General features: G+C 34.7%; 1 protein-coding gene across 3 annotated transcripts in view; it reads right to left on the bottom strand.

Annotated features, from left to right (window-relative positions):
• Positions 1-22,623, bottom strand: part of Nrx-1 (neurexin 1) — a 674,791-nt gene that overhangs the window by 57,437 nt on the left and 594,731 nt on the right. For all 3 annotated transcript variants that reach the window (XM_076310652.1, XM_076310653.1, XM_076310654.1), the window contains 2 exons: positions 21,372-21,550; positions 18,322-18,493 (listed from right to left, as the gene is read on the bottom strand). In XM_076310652.1, the coding sequence (XP_076166767.1) occupies positions 18,322-18,493; positions 21,372-21,550 (351 nt within the window). The remainder of the gene's footprint in view (positions 1-18,321; positions 18,494-21,371; positions 21,551-22,623) is intronic.

Below are 22,623 nucleotides of genomic sequence, written 5' to 3'. Positions count from 1 at the left end.
TTTCATTATTAGGTTAATTATTATAAATGTAGAGTTTGGTTTCGAAACAAAATTGTTTTAGCTTTTTAAATATTTTTGTCTTTGAGATGCGGACATGTCCTTGTTTTTTGTTAATCTGTAATGTGATACTTTGTAGTACCGAAAGTTTGAAAAGAAGTATTTTCGTGAAATTTACATGGCTGTATTTTTTGGTAAACATATTCAAATATTTTAATTAAAAAAATGAATAAAGTTCAATATCCTATAACAGGTAGAAACTATTTAATATTCTTTTATTATATACTTCAATTAAATGTTTTAACATACTATACTTATAACCACGTATTATACACATTTTTTTTATCATTTAAAGAGTATTTGTTCTACTCTTCGAAATTTTCAAATTTTGGTTCAACCATCACTGTTTGTCCTCCATTTTTACAATTTTTTCCAGATACTTTCTAACTCTATAAACTTACGAAATTTACTACTCAAGATTTATTCGAACGAAAGTGAAACTTTCGGAATGTGTCAACGACTTCTCTGCTTGTTAATCGTTTTAATATAAAAAAAAGCACGCAATTAAAATAGGAACAAATAGTCAGGAATTTATCGTAATAATAGACGCCATTACTTCGATAGATTGTTTATCGCTTTAAACAAAGAGGTACCGATACAAATATCCGTGCAGAAAATGGGCCAAAATTTTTCTACACTTTCGCTATTAACACCAGAACTACCAACGATGAACGTATTACTAATTTATATCAAACCAGATATGTATCTTCAAAGTTAGATCGGGAAAGGGTAAATGAATGTACAAGTACCATTAGTTGTCCATTATGATAATTGTCCGTGAATATTCCAGGCAGAGACACCGTTAATAATTACGTAACTTTAAAAAGAGATTTGAAACAAATCGAATCGACCCCTTTGGTAGTTCCAACGTTAAATTCTCCAAATCGGTGTATTGTAAATAATCCCTCGAAGAGAAACAAGGTACCAGAGCAAAGCAGAGACGACATTGTTATCTACATCGCGCAGGGCGCGATCCGTACTGAATTAATCACCATGAACGATTCCCTTCGACTTGAAAACGACCTCTGCCAGCACCCCTCTGGGTTCATCCACCCACACGCAAGCGTCCTTCGCTCCCATAACCACCTCTCGTTGAAGTTCCTTGCGTGGAATGGTTCCCTAGTAACCCTGAGAAGAAACGATCTCTCCTCGGAGCTGTTTTCTCACGGGGCTCGTCCTCGAGTTCCCACGAGAGCCGCCCCGTGGCATCGACTATTTAACAAACTTCGCCTTTTCGAGAAGAAACGGGCTCCTTTGAAAAAAAGAAGAGGAAAAAAGGGACCGGAGAACCAACCGGATGAAGGGAATCCGACGTGGAACATTTCGCTCCGCGAACGAGACTTTTCTTGTTTGGGCCTCTGGGGCCCGTAGGTCCCCGAGTGAAATTTCTGACCGGGTACCAAACCCCGGTGAGGGTTTCACGGGGCGTCGGTGTCCCTATCGAGGAATTATCGACGCGGCTGCGATGGTACCGGGACGCGAAATTCCATGGCGGGTTCAAAAGGTCTTCGCCTATACGCGGGCCCGTCGAGGAAAGATAGGCGGCGGGGACTAAAGGTTCGAACCCTCCCACGACCCCTGCGGGCCTACTCGGTTTGTCCGAGCGGCAGGTTCCTCCTCGAGGCTGAGCGTGAGAAAGATCCTCGCCCACGGTCAAATTCAACCACCGCTGGTATTAGGGCCCTAGGCAACACCAGGAACGAACCTGAAGACTTCGGATGGAAAAACAAAATGGTAACCTCCGAGTGGGGAGGAGGCGGCCGCCATTGTTGTGTCTCGTTTCGCTACAGATGGAGGGAGTAATAGTAGGGGCAATCAACGGTCAATGGTGATAATTGTAGAGACAGTCAATAGGAGCGATAGTAGAGACAGTCAATAGTAATTAGTAAAGACAGTTAATAGTAACAATAGTAATAATAGTAGAGACAATAGTAATAATAGTAATAATAGTAGAGACAATAGTAATAATAGTAATAATAATAGAGACAATAGTAATAATAATAATAATAGTAGAGACAATAGTAATAATAGTAATAATAGTAGAGACAGTCAATAGTAACAATAGTAATAATAGTAGAGACAGTCAATAGTAACAATAGTAATAATAGTAGAGACAGTCAATAGTAACAATAGTAATAATAGTAGAGACAGTCAATAGTAACAATAGTAACAATAGTAGAGACAGTCAATAGTAATAATAGTAATAATAGTAGAGACAGTCAATAGTAATAATAGTAGAGACAGTCAACAGTAACAATAGTAATAATAGTAGGGATAGTCAATAGTAACAGTAGTAACAATAGTAATAATAGTAGAGATAATCAATAGTAACAGTAGTAACAATAGTAGAGACAGTCAATAGTAATAATAGTAGAGACAGTTAATAGTAACAATAGGAATAATAGTAGAGACAGTCAATAGTAACAATAGGAATAATAGTAGAGACAGTCAATAGCAACAATAGTAGAGACAATCGACAGTAACACTTTGACTTTCAAGTCAACGACGAAACTATAATAAATATTTTTTTATAGAAATTGTTGAATCCGAAGGGAGACATTATACGATGTAAATAATTTATCCACCCCTCTCCATACCAAACTATTCTACTCAAGTGCACATCAAATTTGTTAAATCGTATACAATATATTCATACAAAAACTTAATCGATTCCATTAATTCTTTCAGAAAGAACATTCTCTTGCTGAAGATGATCAAGAATGTTAAAATTATTTTTACAGTTCAACACTTATTCAAAGACGTCGCATCAAAATAGCTGCTCGAACCAATGAAAACGTTTTTACCAATGATACACGATCGCACGAAGTACTAAATCGAAACGAGAAGCATCTACATAGTTTTACTATCAGTAAATGCACACGTAGATCACCGTGGCACGCCTTCCAAGTGTTAGAAAACAAAACTCGTTAATTAACGCGACACGTTCAATATGTGATTAAATCATCCACGACCCTTACCTTCTATTTTATCAAGCGACAGACATCGGTCGGCTTCATGATATATTCATGAACCGTCGGCGCTCAGCCATTCGAGGGACGACTATTATCCCGGTCCTATTAGAATGCATAGAAAGTTCCCGCGGAGACGTAAGGCGCGCCACCCTGGGGCGAACAACTGAATAGAGTTCCCTAATTAGTGGCCAGGGGAGTATAGGACTCGAAGAAGCATTTTCAAATGCTGGGGCGTGGCCGAGAAATAGCTCTCTAATGTCCGACCTGTTCGAATCATTTTCCTGATAACAGTAATAGATGTCCATGAAGTAAAATCCCGCGTCGTGAAATTATCCCGACATTCAGACTGCTCGTTAACTCTCTATTGTACGAGTTTTACTTCATCTTTCGTAACAGAAATAACTTCTCGGATTAAATAACACGTACGAATATTCCCTTCTATTTTATCGTTTTAGTCTGTTGCTGTCAGATGATAATTTTTTAGAATGTATATTTAGTGGACGTTAGAGCATCGAACGCAGAGAAACGTGCTTAACAGTCGTGTTTAACAAATCACTTGTTAAGCACGTTTCTCTGCACCCGATAAATATACATTCTAAAAAATTATCATTTAGTTTTTGGTTGTTTACACGTATATTAATTAGTACAATTAAGTAATATAGAAAAACAAAAAATGGTCGATGCAAAGAGCTGTCAGAAAACTCAATGATAAATTGAATACAATTAAGAGATGGTAGTATTATGAAAAATGTTCTAAAGGTAATATTGTAAATTATGACAAGAATCGGTGATCAGGACGACCGATATGATGTTTCTTAACTGTAAAACGTACAATTTTTAAGAGAAATATATAAAATTGTAGTTAAATTACAATGTGATACCTATCTGGTAAGAAAATAACTTGCAAACCCTGGTAAATTTAAATATGAAAATGTTTGCGGAAACTAGCATTACGAAAATGTTATATCAATATTAGACTAAATTTACTGAAAAATATAATTTCAATTTGGACAGTCCAGATGTCTTTTCTCTCTCGATTATTATTGTCATAACAGTTATAAAAGATAATAAGATCTCTTATCTATAGTAGCTTCTTCTACATAAAAGTAGTTTAAAACGGAATTGAATTATTATCATGACCAACACTGAGTTTGGACACGAACCCACCAATCAATAATACCCTTCTACCCAAGAAGAGAATAGAGTCGACTTGGAGAGATATTAAAAATGAAACTTATTTTTTAACAAAAATACACTAACTGATAGTGTTCCTAGTAATTACAAAAGTTATGAAAAATAAAGGAAACTGGACGAAATATTGAATAAAAATATATAAAAATCAGTATTGATTTTATATTTAACTCAACTTCTTGTTTCACAACTTTAAAAAAGATTCTCAAAAGAAAATTTTCTTCTTTTCAGATTTCCAAAGAAGAAAATTTTTATTGATCGGCTTATTTTTGTTTCAGTATTATTAAAACTGTAAAAGTTAGATTGAATTTATAATTATCCACAGTATTGTAATACACAAGTCCTGTGAAATGATCTCAACCTTTTCAGAGATTGTTTTTTTTATTGGGTTCCAAATAGGGCATACTGTGTAATAGGTAAAGGGTTATGAAAACTTGTGTGTCAAGTTTGAATATCCACAGGCAGCTTCGTGGTTGAGAAACGAGTAAACGACAACCGTTTGAAGTGTATGCGATATTTATGTACCCTTGCTACATAGAAAGCTCTTTTCGTCGATTAAAGGAGGGTAACCCGAGGTGACACGGGAGCATTGAAATTTCTAGTTTGAGTGATCTACTTTGGTAGCAAGGGAATATGAATCAGGAGGAAGTAAAGTGGGGCGAAGTGTCCTGGTAACCAGGACACTCGTATCTGGGTTCGCGTTTATTAAATGGTAAACGTGACTTCTCGTCGTACATCGAATATAAATATTCATACGTGTAAAGAAAGATGAATTTGTAACATATATTTTCATCGGAGCGTGATACAAATGTTGAGAAATGGAAAATTTGTACCGTGGCGTTTGAAAATTATATATTCAGGTAAATATTGTTTCTCGTGTATTATTCTGATTTGTTTCGTTTTATGAGATGATCGTACTGTCTGTGTTTAACGTCCACGTGCTCTTTGAGATATTTCAGGACTAGAGGAACATCAAGGACAGGGGGTTGCTCCTCAGACGTTACGATAGGGGTGCGGTGGCGAAAGAATTCTATGAATAGGGTTAGGTACGGTCAATATGGAAAAAGGTCTCCGATGTGACCTTTTTTACCAGAGTTTCAGCCGCTGCAGGAGGGTTTCATAGGGCACCCACGTTGACGGAAACTAAATACTTTCTCGAATTGATTTTACGTACCGTACCTCCGTTAAGTATGTCAGTGAAATGGTTTCACACTTCATGTTCTTACACACATATATTTAATAATAAAATACGTTTAATACACGTTTACGTAAATTCAACAAAGAAGTCATAGATGTTTAATTCGTTAGTCTACTTTTAATTAAAAATTTATTCTACAATGAGTGTTACTAGTTAGGTAAAAACTGCCTAAGAAGTCTAACCAAGAATACTTTAAGACATATTTCATAGAAATGTTACATAACACGTTGTATCTTACTTTCTGTCAATATTATCTATCAAAGAATTACTATTTTGTTACATAAATTACATTTAAAAATTAAATACTCCAAACTGTTCGCAGAAAAAAATATACGAAGACAATACGATTCGTATCTTAAAGGTTCCAACTGAATGAATTTTCAGATAAATCGTCGCATAATTCGCTTCTACGCGAGCTACAAAAAGGAAACGCTAGTTTCTGGTAAAATTAAATACGTAGAAAATAGTACGTAAAAATGTTATGTTTCGTTCTCTGAACCGGTAACGTGTCGATCTAACGGATAATTTCCTGTTACTAGAAAAACAGGAAAGAATTCCCAATAGTGGGCAACGCGCGTACTGAAAAAATACACGTGTAGTATCGCGTTACGAGATTCGAACGTCACAGTTCCCGCGGCGTGGCGAAAACCACGTGGAAAAAAAAAAGGTAACCCGCGAGTCTGAAGCTGAACAAGCAATCCGCATCTGGCGCGTTGGGATTACACGTGTGTGACACGCATAAGAGAGAGTATGTGACTTGGGGACACGCAGCCTTCCACATATGAAGCAGAGAAGTAGGAAGTACGAAGAGGAAGTCTTTCAGCGCGACATGGGTCGTCGTCACGATGTGTGGAAAAGGGGGTGATGGGACGAGTTTCGAGTGGTTAGACACGGTTCGAGTTACTGCGTCACGTGGGAAAAGGGCCGAGGTTTCTAAGCTGCCTCGAATTTCTAGGGAACAAGGTATCAGGATCACGAGGAAGGATCCTTCCTTTGCACGTGCGTTTAGGGCACGCTTTATTATTCACCGTATTGATATCGCACCCAAACGTATCGATTCTACATATTTTTTTTTTTCGTAATTGTTATTCCACATCAGGATCCTCGATGCGATAAATGACTTTGTTCAGGAACTGAGTTGTACCGGGTTAGGTAAATTTGTAGAAGAATTTAGATACTTTGGTAAAAATCGATGAGTTTTTTTATTGAATAATTTTAAGTATACTGATATTTTACGTTACATCAATGTAGCGAGTATTTGTATAATGAAACGAGACTTGTGTATTTGTGTACTTGTGTACTGAAGTAGCAAAGAATGAACAGTGTCGATAACGATATTAACGATAGAAACAAATTTGATAATTAGGAAGTGTGTAATAAAAAATCAGGGTGGCGATTATTCAAATGTTTCTCTTCTCTGACGTCTTGCGGTTTGGGCAAAATGGAATTTCCACGTTGGAAATATTTCAAGTTCGTTTTAAGAAGCGTATTCAATGCAAAAGATAGGGTATTTGTACCTTTCGATTGATTAGAAAAACATAAACGAAGTTTGTCTCAAGGGGTTCGGGATGATCTAGAAACCTATCAGGGAAACAAGGCCATTCAAGAGTTCATCGAGTTGAATCATCGACGTTGAGACTTGGAAGGGACGAAATTGGAGCATGATGTTTGATGTCGTGAAAGGGTTAAATGCGATAAATGATCGAGTTCTATCTTACTAGGACGCCAGGAAGTGCAGGAAGCAGTTGTCACGAAGGGTTTTCATCAGGTCACCATCTTATGGTTTTTAAGCATTTAAAATTTTAACTTACTCTATCTGACGATTACATTCTAACTTCGTGCATTATTTGTATTTACGTATTCAGATTTGCAAGTGTCTTTAACGAGATATAAAATCTGACGCGTCCAGGTAGTTTGAACAATAGAAGATTGAAAGAAAATAATTGAATAAATTTCTATTCATTCGCTGGCGTCGAGATTTACACGTGTACACTTAATGGGTACCATCTTGAAGCAGATCAGAACACGAACAAAAGCCATGTGGCTTCGTGTACCAGAACACCATGAACGAAGAGGAACGTGTCTCATGGTCACCATGAAAACCTTCCCACTTCTCAGCAGCGTTCTAGACTCTCCCTAAGGTGACTTCATTCGCGATAGTCCAATATCCACGTGCAACAGCTAAATTCGAGTAATTATGGATCTCACAAAATGGTGTTAATTAGCTCGGACGAAAAGGGTTAAGGGTCCACGTCGAAGGTCGTACCACTTAGGGGCAAGGGAAGCATGAATGGACAGGAGTAGAGTCATCTTTTTCGATGGGGACCATCGAAACTCTTTTACCACGCCCAGGAAGCATGATTACGATTTAGTATGGCCGTCGTGGTTCCATTTTACATTTCCTCGTGGAAGGTATCTCTCGTTGAAAGTCTTACGTAAAGTTTATACGCTTTGTTGTCAAAATGTGTTGTAACCAATTCATGGGTAACATATTGAACAATTTCAAGCAAAATAACTGTCAATTTTTACAGATAATACGTTAACCTTTCATGGATGAAACAAATAAACTAAATGTTTCGCGGATCCTTCGGTAAGAGTTAATGTTAACATCTTTCATTCTCGTCAAGAGTTTTTGTATCATCGTTTAATCGATTAAATATAATTAATTTTCCACGAGCAATATCTTACGAGCAAACTTAAGAGAATGTTAAATTCTTTCTCTGAAATAATTTTAAATAAATAGTAAATTAAATTAGTATTTTAAATAGTTTTAAATAAATAAGTTTTGTAACATAAAGTTTCCATAATTTTCAAATTAATTATCATTCTTGTATAAATTACCGTAGGAAAAAGACAGAAATAAATTCTGGAAACGTAACTGAATTATAACTGAAAAATAAAGAATGAAAGACGAATGGACTTTGTGTGGTTATCGTTCGACGTTCATCATGAATTTACAATTGATATGAGTTGAACGAACTACGCATAATTCGATAAATTTAGCTACCAGGCTAATATGGTTGGCGTGGAGCATGCCCCTCCTTGCTGCCTTTTATGCAAGCAAATTTATTCTAATTAAATCAAATTAGATGCACCCCCCTTCCCCTCTTTGTTGCGTCTCTTTCTCTTTACCCCCCTTCTTTTTTCTCTCCCTTCCTCGTTCACTGTGTCCTGCTTTCTCTACACCATCGATACCCAGTAGTCCGCAATATTCGTTATTATTCATCCCTTTGGCTTGAAAATTTTTAATCTCCTTTCGGTATCACAGAAAGATAGAATCTCTGCCACGAGTATCAAACGAGAAGTATCGAATCGATCTATTTTTTATCAATGTAGCGTCGACTCTATCAAATTCAGAAATGTATTTTAACATCGTGCCTTATTTGTGATGCAAATAAAGAAACATTCCACACAAATTAAATTCGACAGAGGTCAATTTTAGCGAACTTTTATTATTATTTTCTGTCGTTTCACTCTGATAAAAGAATTATTCTTTCTACGCGTTAAAGGTGAAGTAATCGTTCTTTTGTCGAGAATAAATACCTTGCAAAAATTTATGAGGATAGAAATATTCAAACGACGACACAAGTGGAATTTTTGTGGATGTTAAACCTAGACGATAGACTCCATTCAATTTGTATGTTTGTGCGCTTTTATTTATCAAGCGTATTTCACCGATAAGTTGCTTACAGGGACGAAAAAGACACCGTTACGAGAATTTATGATAATCACGATCGATTTCTCGAAAACAGAACAATAAACTCATTGTCAGTTACACGGACCTTGGGGATTTCAACGCTGGACTGGAAAATGTCATTTGTCACGTCCACACATCGGATGCAATTTGCCGCACAGATAATAAATTGTGTGTAAAATTATGCAAAAAGATGCACGTAAAAGCTAGAATTATTTACCGAATACAATTTTTTCCCGAAAACTGTGCATTGTTTCTGCTTTTAATTAGTAATTAACATTTTACCCTTAAATTAGATTTCAAACCAGAGATCTCGTACTTTGCAACGATTTATAGAAGAACAACAATTTCTTCATATTGTAGAATTTATGTTAACCAAAAATGATATTTTTAAACAAAGTAGTATATATATACACTTTACTAAATAATTATTAAAAATAACGACTTCTGTTGTACACAAGTTCGTCGAGTAATTTCATTATTGCTCAATTACCGTAAAAATCAACGCTACAATTTTTAACAATATTTTATTCAAATATTAAATAAATGTAGATTCGTTACATTATTCAAGTATCTCCGTTACGTTGCAAAACAAAGTTCCAAACAATTTCGTCCGTATTTTCTTTCCTATTCCTCTGTGGGATTCCGTATTGATCTGTATGCGGCGATTCTATGGTGGAGAAACACCATAGACGTCGCCACAAGTCCCAAGATACCATAATCGCGGAGGAAGCATCATCATAGTGCCCATAGGGGGACTTCGTGCTAAGTTTATTTAGCAAATAATTACACCGTCCGTCGATTATCCTCGCGTTAAGTGATCGCGTTAAAACGTAACTGTGTGCATCTAATCAAGCGGATTAACATCTTACAAAGTATTAGGGTATTAGAAAGTCGGCATGGTCGGCGAAGAAAATTTTCGTGGTCTCGTTCGACCTACGTTGGGTGTTCCACTTTTTGGGGATGCTTCATTAGGGGACCATGAGCCCGAGAAATTGAAAAATTGAAAAGGGTATACGGGAAGTTCACAAGTTCAGTCTGGACACTGTTCCATTTTTTGTTACGAACTTTTACCAGGAAACTATGCAACGACGAAACGAAGCTGAAATAACTTCTAACTACTTGTTAGAAGTTATTTACCGTGTTTACTTTATCCTCGTTTAAGGTTTACTTTTAAACAGACGGCCATGAGATCACTCGAGGGGAAAAGGAATACATACCTGGGAAAATCTTTCAACGATGACTGATCCTGATAAACTGATCCCGAGAGCTTCGCGTTGTTTGTCTTTCGACCAGGGACTCAGGACAACGCGAAAGTCGACGCAGTCCAGGCTGGAAATACGGAAAATCGCGGAAAATCGGCATGCGGAAAGTCAGTGACCGGGAATGTATAAACGGTGGAAAACGTTTACGATTTTCCGTCAATAAGTGCACGCGTGTTGATTTACCGTTTGTGGAAACGAAGGTTTTCCTCGTTCACAGCACGCGGAAAAATCCGCTCGTAAATTTATCTATCGCGTGTCGAACACCGTGGTCAACTGCTTATGAATTAACACGAGGATCGTGTTTCGTGGATATTCGTCACAATGGTACGTGCACATATTTGTTGATAACTTGTTTATTTTTCCATCAGGACAACATACTGCGCTCGCGGTGACAGCAATTCCAGGAGGGTTCTTTGAGAATCGGATTCGCTATTTGCAAGAACAGGCAAACATGAAAAGCGCGGCATCTCGAACAGCCGAGTTTCCCGGCGGAAAAATCGCGGAATATTGTTTACAGACTTGTCGCATCGTGGAGAAGAAAATATGTAAATACTGTTCGGAACAGCGTTGAGATTTACGAGAACTGGAGATCGCTGTGTCGTCGAGAGACTTTAACGAAGATTGTCGATTCGAGACAATTTTTTTTAACAAAGAAAAGAAATTTTTCAATAAGACAATAATTTAATATACGATTCAACGTGCTGAGTGTTTGAATAAAGTTTCGATTAAGTGAAGATTTTCCAGCTGGGAAGAATATTTTTTTACAGAAATTTGTCGAGTTATTCCGACTGTGTATTTTGTTTCTATGGTGAGCTGTGTGTATATATATTGTTTACAAACTTGTCGCATCGTAGAGAAGAAAATATGTAAATATTGTTCGGAACAGCGTTGAAATTTACGAGAACTGGAGATTGCTGTGTCGTCGAGAGACTTTAATGAAGATTGTCGATTCGAGACAATTTTTTTAACAAAGAAAAGAAATTATTTAATATACGATTTAACGTGCTTCGTGTTTGAATAAAGTTTCGATTAAATGAAGATTTTCCAGCTGGGAAGAATATTCTTTTATAGAAATTTGTCGAGTTATTCTGTAATAACAGAATTGCACAAGTCGAGACTGTGCATTTTGTTTCTATGGCGAGTTGTACAGGAATCCTTAATCCTGTTATTAGAACTCGACTTGTCCCGTTGAACGACGCTCCATGGGACTTAATTGCTTCTGGAAAATTTAGAACGTCCGAAGAAACGACCGAGCGGAAAGGTCGCGGAGAAATTAAGAGGGAAATGACCGCTTAATGGGCATGCCAATTATCTCCGTCTCGGCTATTGGGACCGCAGTAAAATGCTGGAGGTGGACTTTTCCTAATAAGTCTCCACTCGTCTTCAATTTGTAAAACTTCCGTAACCTGAATTTCAATAAAGTGGCTCTCTTGCTCTGGACGTTCAAACAAATGGATCTCTTTCTTTCTTTGTCTTCTTAAAGTGTCGAGTGTCGAGTAAGAAATAAGTTTCCGAATTATTGGATCGAGATTCGAAAAATTGACCAAGTTATGAGAATTCTAAGGTAACAAAATATGGAGACTCTCGGCGCACGTGACGCGCTCGAAGGGCGAGTACAAAGGTGACGATTTTTATACTAATTTCCATTTAGCGATGATCGTGGTGAGATTGAATTAACAATCACTGTATTTCAATGGTGAATTTTACTACAGTATCCCTATGGTGTTAAAATTTAACACCATTTTCCTCGCAAATATTTGTTCCCGCCTAATGTTCTTAACAAGTTCAATACTCCAATCCTTCACGAAATTTGGTATACATATAAAGTAATCGTATTTTAATGATACTTGCAATCATTTTGTTTCTATTTTAAAAAGTGTTTGATATTTTTTTTTATAAAAGGAGGGTATTGAAAAATACTCATTTTTGACATAGCCTAGAAATGAAAAATTTATACAGGATCATTTAGAGTGTCTTCCAAAGGACAAAAAATGTCCTTATCACTTTCTTGAGAAACGATAGGAAAGTTGTCAAAAGTGCGTTCAAAGTGTGAATATCACCATAATCGAATTTATGTGTATTTTACATTTTGTCGTCTACTTTTTCGGATATCGAACTGTTTTTGAAATATTTGACGACTTTTTATACGTCCTTTGATCACTTCGACAATATATTGACATTTTGTAATGAATTTCGATTAATTTACTTGTTTAACTATTAATGATTTACGAGTTTCCATCACAGAATATCGAAAGCCACGATCCGCAAGGAAACGTCTTAGAAATAATAAATAGGAATCATTAATTAAGACTAATAAATCATACTGACTAATAAATCAACGGACAAATAAATTAACGATAGTAATCGAACAAACTGAAAGTATATAATCATTGCTACATATGAATAAATGGAAATTACGAAAAATCAAAGGAAAGAGCCCTGTTTTCTTTTTCGGCTCTGAAATGTACACAGTTGTCCCAACTAAAACGAAACGTGTTGCAATCGATAACGATTTTGGAAAAATCTCGATAAAATTCCCCAGTTATCGATAACGTTAAATCCATAAAGAGAACGTGTACGTTTTTCTAGCGCAAAAGTGAAAGGGTTTGCCCAAGTACAAGTTATTAGGATTCTATGTTGCTTCTAAGCATCGAAACCCTTCCTAACCTGAAAGATCTCGCGATAAGGTCGGTGACATTTGAGTAGCCTTGGGAAAGGAAACCAGAAATGTCGAGAGGTGTCTTAAACAAAATTCAAATGAGTCAATAACGAGTCCTTCGATATGCGTCGCGCGTCGATTAGAATTTAATTGGACAATAGTGCCGTGGAGCTTGATACGGGCAGTGCCAACGGGGAAAAAACGAACTTGAAACGCACGGGATACCAGAGAACCAGAAATACGAGAAATCAAATGGTCGAGAAAAACGTGCGTTAGAAAAAAAATGAAAGCCAATTAACTGTCCTTCTAATAACAGGATCTCAGGAAATCTAAGAAGATGCGTTCCGACGGAAATTTTGGAAGCTGTCACATGATTTCCTGACACCTGAGAAAACAACTATCGAAGATTACTCGATCGTCGAGGACCACGAGACACGTACGTCGAGACACGATCAACGGAGAATCGATTATTTTTTATGGCTCCTTTTCCAGAGGACCAGGACGTTCAAGGAGCAACGTTTTCCACACGCGAGTACATCGATGACGACGTTTTCGACGCCACACATTCATCCGGCAATAAAAAAGCGTTCGTTAGCGACGACGATTGGAATAGGCTGTTAGGAATGACACGTAGTATTCCTCAAATGGTTGAAATTCGGTGACAGTGATTTGTGAGGGTGCGCGTGAAAATCCCACAAGCCAATTAACATGCCCAGAAGAGCCAGGAAAACAGAAAAGTCCGGAAGGAAGATTTCTGAAGGTACTTTAAAGGAAACATGGCCGATTCGTTTCTTCAAATGGCTGCTGTCTTCTGCTAAAGTTAGGTATTTTTAAAATAATGGATAGATCGTACGGAAAGTGAAACAATTCTTATCGTCTGATGTAAATTGAAGGCATAGAATTAAAAAATGTATCGTTGTTTATTTTCAGTATTTAACGTTTGAAGATTCTATTGTACGAATTACTTTTTATACGGTAGTTTCTATTTTTAAAGAATTGCTATGTATTATTTCTTGGTTATTTCTTAAGCTTGAACAATCAGTGAATAGTATTGGTATCTATTATAGTTTCTGTCAATAGTATAATACATACTTTTGTTAACATAAGAGAGTTACGTACATCAATTTCACCTTACGTTGTTACAGTAATAAATTCAAGGATCTATCTCTATTCAAGAATACTTATACATTTTTCTTTGAAATGATTATTTTCATTAATGTACGTTTCTAGTAATTTGTATACCTAAATGAAAATATTCAGAATATTACAGAATTCTATGATTCGGTATTTAATAAAATATCGTTTTCTGGTTACCGGATAAATTTATTTGAGACCAGACATAGCATCAAAGAAATGTACAAATAGTAAATACTTTTATTGCAATGATTTTTTAATAATAAAACCGAGAAACTATGTACGGTAAATACTGTGTTAAGTGAAGAGAAGAATGATTCAAACGATCCACGTATACGATTCGATAACATTAGAAATATTCCGTAGAACGTGAAGGCAATGAACTCTTGCGTAACTAATTTGAATAACACTTTCCTGATACATTAAACACGTTTATCACTGTGAGAAATTAATGTAGACGTAGAAGCAAACGCTTAAAGTGATTTACTATCAAACAACTAAAATAATCGTGTAATTTTTCGCGAAGATAAGCAAACTAATTATGTAAATAGTTTTTTGCCCATGTTTGTTTTATTACAATCATTTTTTCTGATCGAATGAGAGGCACTTGTCATTTCCTTACAGTTTTCTTTAAGTAATTTATTTAAAAATGTTTTACTTTGATTGTATCATGGAGGATTTCTTTGTAAAACATGAGAATGGAAAAGTAATAATTTTGTTTTGCATGCTTCATTTATTTTTTTCTTCGCGAAGCGTCCATCTTTATTTGGTACTCTTTTCTCTATAATTTCTCTAAAAATTTATTTAAAAATGTCTTACTTTAATTGGATCTTAGAGGATTTCTTTATAAAACATGAGAATGGAAAAGTAATAATTTTGTTTTGCATGCTTCATTTATTTTTTTCTTTGCAAAGCATCCATCTTTATTTGGTACGCTTTTCTTTCTATTAAGATCTCTTTTACCTCCATTTTCTTCTTCTGTTACAGTCTTTCTGTTACTCTTTCTACTTCATTTATTTTTTCCACAAATCCTACTTTCCTATTTTCTTGCATAGCGTACCTAACCTCATTCCTCACTCTTTTTCCCTAACCTTATTTGGTAGTCTTTCATTTGTTCTACCTTTTTAAGTCTTTTCTCCTATTCCATTCACTCGACTATATTTTCTTGTCTTCGATGCACAAATCTCTTATTTTTCCTACTTTTCCATACTAAATTCCTTGTAAATATATCTAAACTATAATTATCATACATTTTTTTTTACAGTATAATCGCTCTTCATTGATCTACCTAACAAAGTTCTTAATAACTTTTGTACTTTGAAATAAAAATGAATTTTTAATTCGATATTTTCGCAAGTTAAATTAAACATTGCATTGATAATCTCGGAAGAGGCAATTAATTGTAAATGAAGATCGAAATTCCACGCATGTTTGTACGACAAAAAAGTGAAAGCCAATTATCGTGTCTTCAAGAAGCAGGACCACAGAACTATCATAGAGGTATTTTTCAAAAGTGCCCTTGGGCCCACTCTTACCGATCTAAGTATCATCAAATGAGATTCTCGATTGAATCACTCTTCCGCAATATAATTGGAGTCTTAGCTACCTACATGATAACTTCATTCCGATAATATAACAAAATGAAATAAAATACAGAACAAAAACTGAACAATTGTAGTTCTTTGAGACAAGAATTTCAATACATGTCAAGAATTCAATATCAATCTAAGAAGAAAATTCAATAATTCTAAATAACCTCTAACTCGTTTGATTTTCTAACAACATTGAACCATCTATGCTCTAGTTAACATAAAATATTAATATCAATTTCTTACTAAGCTATAATACGAACCTGACGAAAGAATCAATAAACTTTACCAGTTCTTAAAACGAAACATAAATTGTTATCTATATCTGTCATTGACACTAAATTATGCTGTACAAGTAATGACCTTTCGTTATCGAATTAATCAAACCTTGATAATTCAACGTGTGCATTAAATCGATTTACGAATAGTCAATAGAAAATATTAAAGAATCCAACGTATCGATTTTCATTGAAATCTCGCTTCAATATTTCGTTCAGAGGACTTATCTCCGAACAAATTCAATAAACAACCACAAGCACCGATCGACTAATAATCAGGCAGTGATTGGCAGCTTTCGATCATACACAATTCCGGGAATCATAATCAATTTCCCAGGAGAACGACGTCAATGTCTACGATCGATGTATCCATGAAAACGCAGCAAACACGTGGGATCGTTCACTCGACCAATGGGATCCGGTTTCCCACGGTTCTGGGGCCCACCGTACGAGGGGAGCTTATAAATGGGCCCGAGAGGCTGCACGACCAGTCAGTCGCTCTTGAGCGTTCATCGTTTTGATGGTCATTATTTTTCGTTGCTCTTCCATCGAATCACATATCGTAACGTTTGCAAGATGAAAGTATTCACAACACAACAACCGTTATCTGTATTTAAATTTTGGGCCTTCAAGACCCGAGTCAACGTTCGTTGCGAGCGATTCTTTTTTTCTCTTCTACGTTGCAATACGGTCAGTGTTGTTTAATCGGGCCCAAATATTGGCGAGTCGTGTACGAGTTGCACCGAACGTAGATAAATAACAGACTCTCGAGTCTCGATGCGTGTACAGAGTCGCGTCAAACGCGGTCCAATTAATCATTCTAATTTCGACGGGACATGGTTCGGACACCGAGCTGCGAATTAACGAGTGTTTCGACGATCCGTGGTTAATCCTCGAATTTGTACTACGTAGAACCGCGACAGTCGAGAGGCCTGTTAAAGATTAATCCCCCTGAACTCGTGTGTAGAACCGCGACGATCGAGAGTGGACCGCGATGTACAGGGTGAGTTACGAGAAACGGTACAGTTGTATATCTCCTTTGATTTCGAAGGCGCAGATGAAAACTCTGTAGGATACAATTTGGATTATTCTGAAGGAGGAATTTTCGTTGTTCCTTCAAGGTGATGTGTTCTTCAATTTTTCAAGATCGACGATACCTTTTCCTTTTTAAACGAAACTATATATACTTTTATTTCTACGTTATTATGAAAATCACAGAAAAAAGTAAGAATGAGTTATAAATGACCTTTAAACGACCTTGACTTAGAATTTTAAATTTGAACAATGTAGTTAGTTATTCAAATTTTTTTTAAGCTATTTCACTTCAGTTATTTATAATTGTTTCGATCGTTTTATTTTTCTTGGATATTATTTCATTTTTCACTTTACTTATTTTACTATTATACATTAAACCCACAAAATAATCTTCTTTAACTTTAAGATTTAAATAATCTTTAAACGATCTTCTTTAATTTTTAGAAATCTTTTAGAAATCGTAGGTAGTTTCTATTTTAACTAAATATTTTATCTACAATTTTATGTTTCTCTTCTTTTTCATTAATCTTTTTAACGAACTTATTTTCTCTTCTCTTCTTTCACATACACTTTCATACATCTGTCCTTCGTTTCCTTCTTTAAGATTGAAGCTTTATTCTTCACTATATTTCGCTTAAAAAATCTTAAATAATACATGTAAATCTAAGCTTCTTTCGAACTATATTATTCCTTCATTGAGTCAACTTGAGTATGCAAAGATAAAAGTTAATGTTTCCGCAGAAAGAAAGTATCAACGATCTTGAAAATGTCATTTAAAAAACAGTGTCATTTAAAAAAAAGTTAAGGTCATCTCTGAAAATACAATGTATAATGAATGAAAAAAGTATTCGTTCTCAATGAGCCCTCTTAAATTTCATACGAAACGGTCTTTTATCAAATCAATAAATAATTTTTTATAAAATCAATGATATTTTTAGACTCTATTTATCGATTCACCCGTTACAATTCATTACCCTCAGAAACATATTCTCTTAATCGTCGATCGTTATTGTACTCTCTCAATATATGAGAGAAACATAATTCATTCTTTGTCCACTGACAAAGAATTTCGATGTACACGAAACGATACAAATCCTTTTGTAGCCTGCTAATTAGTGTGCTTTTCATACGGATCCATTTTCCTCTTTAGAAGGACATCAGTATGTGTGATTAACCCTGTACTCGAAGCGCAATTTGCATACGGTTGCTCCGACGTAGCTTGGTAATGATAAATTGAAATATCACTTACCAGTAGGATGATTGGATTGTAGATTATAATCGTCAACTTGTAGCGTGCCATTCGCTCCCGTTCTGGTGAATCTTACAACGTGATACTGATTGTCGTTCACCTTCACGCCGACCTCGCCAATCGGGTGGTCGTTCGTACCCATGTTGTAAACAGCGAATACGTTACCTTCCACCTGGAAATATCCAAATATTGTTTACAGACACGATGTACACTCTATCGAATATTGTATTCTAATTTTAGTAACATTCTAAGAATTGGAACGTGAAATCAAAATCTTTAGAGACTTTAGACACACTATTTTATAATTTTGAGTCTGCTTACAAATTTTTGAATCCCATATCTGGTGAAACACTCTGTGAACGACATTAATAGAGATTTTGTGAAATTTTATTTAACGAATATTTGTTATTTTTCGTCTGTTTTGATTTTGGGTGCTACTTATATTTGTTTTGTTGCTTTGTTTACCTATATGTGCATTTATTTTATGAAGTATCTATTTCAATAATTGTACAATTGAATAAATTTACTTTTCTTTCTTTGTAAACGTACTTTTCTGGATTAATCCTTGATTTGTGTGGGCCAATATTTTGTTAATTTATTTCATTTATATACGTGTATTTGTTTACTGGTGATACGAATGGAAAATTAACAGTTAGGAAAGATTGTGTAGAAAGATCTGAGGATTATAAATGTGAATGTGTAAAACAGCTTATGTAAAGCTTCTAACGTTTTCTTTTAATAATAACTGTGTATATATTCAAAATTCTAATCATTCTGCATATTAGTTTGAAAACTTTCATGAATTATTCGTTTCTCGTGTAAATACTAGCAGTGTAGTACAAAAATAAAAATATCTTAAAATATGTTGATCTATTTTCTTTCTAGATTGATTTTATACTTTTCTGTTCACTTTTCTCGTTTCTCATATATCAGTACTATGAATGTTTTGTTTTAAAATATTAATGTTACTCTTTCGTAGATGTTTTCATGACATTGAGTGAGCTGCGATAAATTCCATGGCTTCAAATAAGATATTTTATCAATTGCGATAGGGATATTTACTATTATCGTTTTCCATGATTCAAAAATTAATGCCGTTACATTTGCTGAGATAACAATTGACATTTTTCGAGATATTGTATTTGTCCATGAATCAAAACAGCATGGTATTTTCTCATGAATAAACAAGAACAATTTAAAATGCAATTTTCTGCAGCAAATTAAAAACACTTCAGTTTATTCGATTTTGTCATATTTCTCTCTTGCACACAACATTGCATTTAACGAGTTACAATGGAAAATCAACTTTTACAATAATCCATTTAAAAAAATTCAATAAACAAAATTGTTGGAAGTAATACTATCTAAAGTAAAATAAATTCCCATACGTCTTGCCATTTTATTTAGTCCTAATTATTTGCGTAGAAAAATTGCCGCTCATGTGATTAGCATACGATCAATAAAATTTGCATATAATTATAAATTTCCCTTTTTAACCTGGCAAGACTTACTACGGTTATCGTACATATTTTATGAGATACATATGTATTCTCTGTTGATGAAATTTGACCGATAAAAAATTTACGACGTAAAATAAAAAGTAACATTTTAAAAATTGAATCATTTGGAGTACTTCATAACTTTAATTGTACAAATAATGTAAGAAAAGTTATTTTATTTTATATGGAAACCAAATAAGTTGTTCAAAAATAATTTTCATTGATAAGACGATACTTAAGTTTTAGTTTTATATGTAAAGCACGGTGTTGTAATATTTATTTACGAGGAAAGATTTTCCTTTTAGAATTTAACACCATTTCATCTTAAGATTCTTCCTATTTCAAATATTTTATCCAGCCATAGATTTATCTCGAAACACATATTTATTAATTAAATAACGAATTAAATTGACGAAATAATTCAGTAACATATAAACATTTAAAAATCACGTCTACTCGAATAACACGATTTATTTATTCCAATCATCAGTTACAGTGATCTCTTGCTAACTGATCGCTGAATTTGGTCCACTCTGTGTTAGATATCGAGGGAGAAATGCGATCAATTATCGAGGGATTACTGTATATATAATACACTTCGCTCAAATAACGCCCACATCTGCTTATCTTTAATCTCATATAGTTCTCTTGTTTTTCCCATCATTCGTACCGCAGATAAGTCAGAGGTGGGCAAACATTTTATCCGGATAACAATTACAAATAATGGATAAAAGATAAACAACTGTATACGTTAAATACTTATTGAATAGAACTTAGAATGCAGTTATAGAATAAAGCAACGTTTATTGTGTTCAATGAATAAAAATTCATTCAAATAACGGTCCAATAGAATAAATGTTACAACGAATGACTTTATATTATTTTTATTCGTCATCTATTATTAGGATAAAATTTTGCTCATCTGTGACCAGTGTAGATTCTTAAGTTATCACAGGTCAGAGACCATCGTATTTTGAGTAGGTGTACCAGGAATATAACGATGTTATTTTTATATATTTATATGTTACTCGATATTAAGACTTCTTTTGCTTCGTTTTCAAAAATCAATAAAAGCTCCGTTACATACGAGCAACGAAACACATCTACTGAATCATTACCAGAGGTTGTTATAATTGTTGATTTCTTTGTCGCACTTCCATAAATAAACTAGTTAAAGTCTACATATAGCCTACACACAACCTGTCTACATTAAGATTGACACTCAGATTTCTGAGACCATTATGCAAATCCTGGTAAATATTTTATCCTAAAAAAAAATGTTAAAATATGTATATCCATCCTTCTGTACTTATTCGTATTAAAATCTTATCCAATTTATCCTTGCTTTGTTTTCCTTTCGTTATTAACCGTGCAAATAAATTTCGAATATAAACGTCAATGTTTCGTATTTCTTTTATAATAGTCCCAGTCTATTCGCAACAGAATTTATTCTACGACTAGGTATACTAATTTCAGAACTACGCCGTATCCGAACACGGTGATTCATTTGATCTGTTATCTAAAATTCAAACATCTGTTGTCACTACTAACAATTTCGATTTCGAGGTAGTCGTCGTTATCGGAGGATTCTATTCTGAGCAGCACAGCATCGTTCACGTTGGTGACGAAACCCAAGGCCACCGTGTCGCTCTTCATTTCCGGTCTTCGGTCTGGGGGGAAGGTGTACGTGATAATTCCTCTTCCGGCCCCAAATTCATAAGCTACCGCTTCTGCAACAAAATGGTCACGTATTTTTAGTAACGATCGACACCATAACGAGGAAATAAAATCACAACTCGTATAAAATGCAGATATTTATTTACACGGGATAGATGCATCCGGAGTGTTGCAAGTGTTACTCAACATACACTTACTATCGGGTTCGTTAGTAGTTTCAGTTATCAGTTACGTAAGGAATAAGTAGTATAATTTAAATTTCAAATTATTCGCTCGATAATTACCTTGTAAGCAATTTATTCTCAGGCTTGTAGCCTTACGAAGATCGATCAAAGTAACGATAAAAGGAATTTGTAATTTTACTCGTGTTCGTTGATCATTTTTAAACGATTTAAAGGAGCGCATTGTGTCGTGGTAAATAACAATAACCGAGATACTATATTTTTAAACAATTCATGTTGATATTGTGCTGCGCATTATTTTCTCCATTTTGCGATGAATTACTACCGGCGTGCGAAACTTTTAATTATCTGCATTCACAGTGTGTTAATAATGTTATAACTAGGGAAATTTTATTTAAAAAATTTAAATTCCACGCTGAGTAAGATTGTTCCCATTGAGGGGGCTAATAACATTATAAAAGTTTCTTAAATACATTACAATTTTTAAAAAATGTTTTCGATGCACGAGGCATTTTTTTTAAAGCGACAACGTGGTCAGCACTCAACACGAGTGCTCTACATTCGAGTAATCAGATTATAGCGCACCTCATAAAATACGCAAATTTATTTCGTCTCGTCACGCGGTGTGGAATGACAAAGTCTTCGTAAAAGTATTTCGCACTTTAATATTGGATACAAATTAAAGAATACTTTTTTAAAATAAAATCTTCGAGGGATAATATCAAAGTGTTATATGTTTTCGTAGGATATTATAAAATTCATTATGTTTTTCATCAACATGACCCGATCATATTTTCTACTAAAAAAATCAATGAATACCATTCTCGGTGTTATGGTTAAATTCCATTACAGTTACCGAGTCTTTAAAGATAATTTTTTACTTCCATTTTTTCGAACCTTATTATTTTCATTTTTCTAATTTTTTTCACCAGCTATGATACAAA

The sequence above is a fragment of the Ptiloglossa arizonensis genome, chromosome 4 (assembly GCF_051014685.1).
Source record: "Ptiloglossa arizonensis isolate GNS036 chromosome 4, iyPtiAriz1_principal, whole genome shotgun sequence".
Classification (NCBI taxonomy): Eukaryota; Metazoa; Arthropoda; class Insecta; order Hymenoptera; family Colletidae; genus Ptiloglossa; species Ptiloglossa arizonensis.
This window is presented reverse-complemented; position numbering and strand designations above follow the sequence as displayed.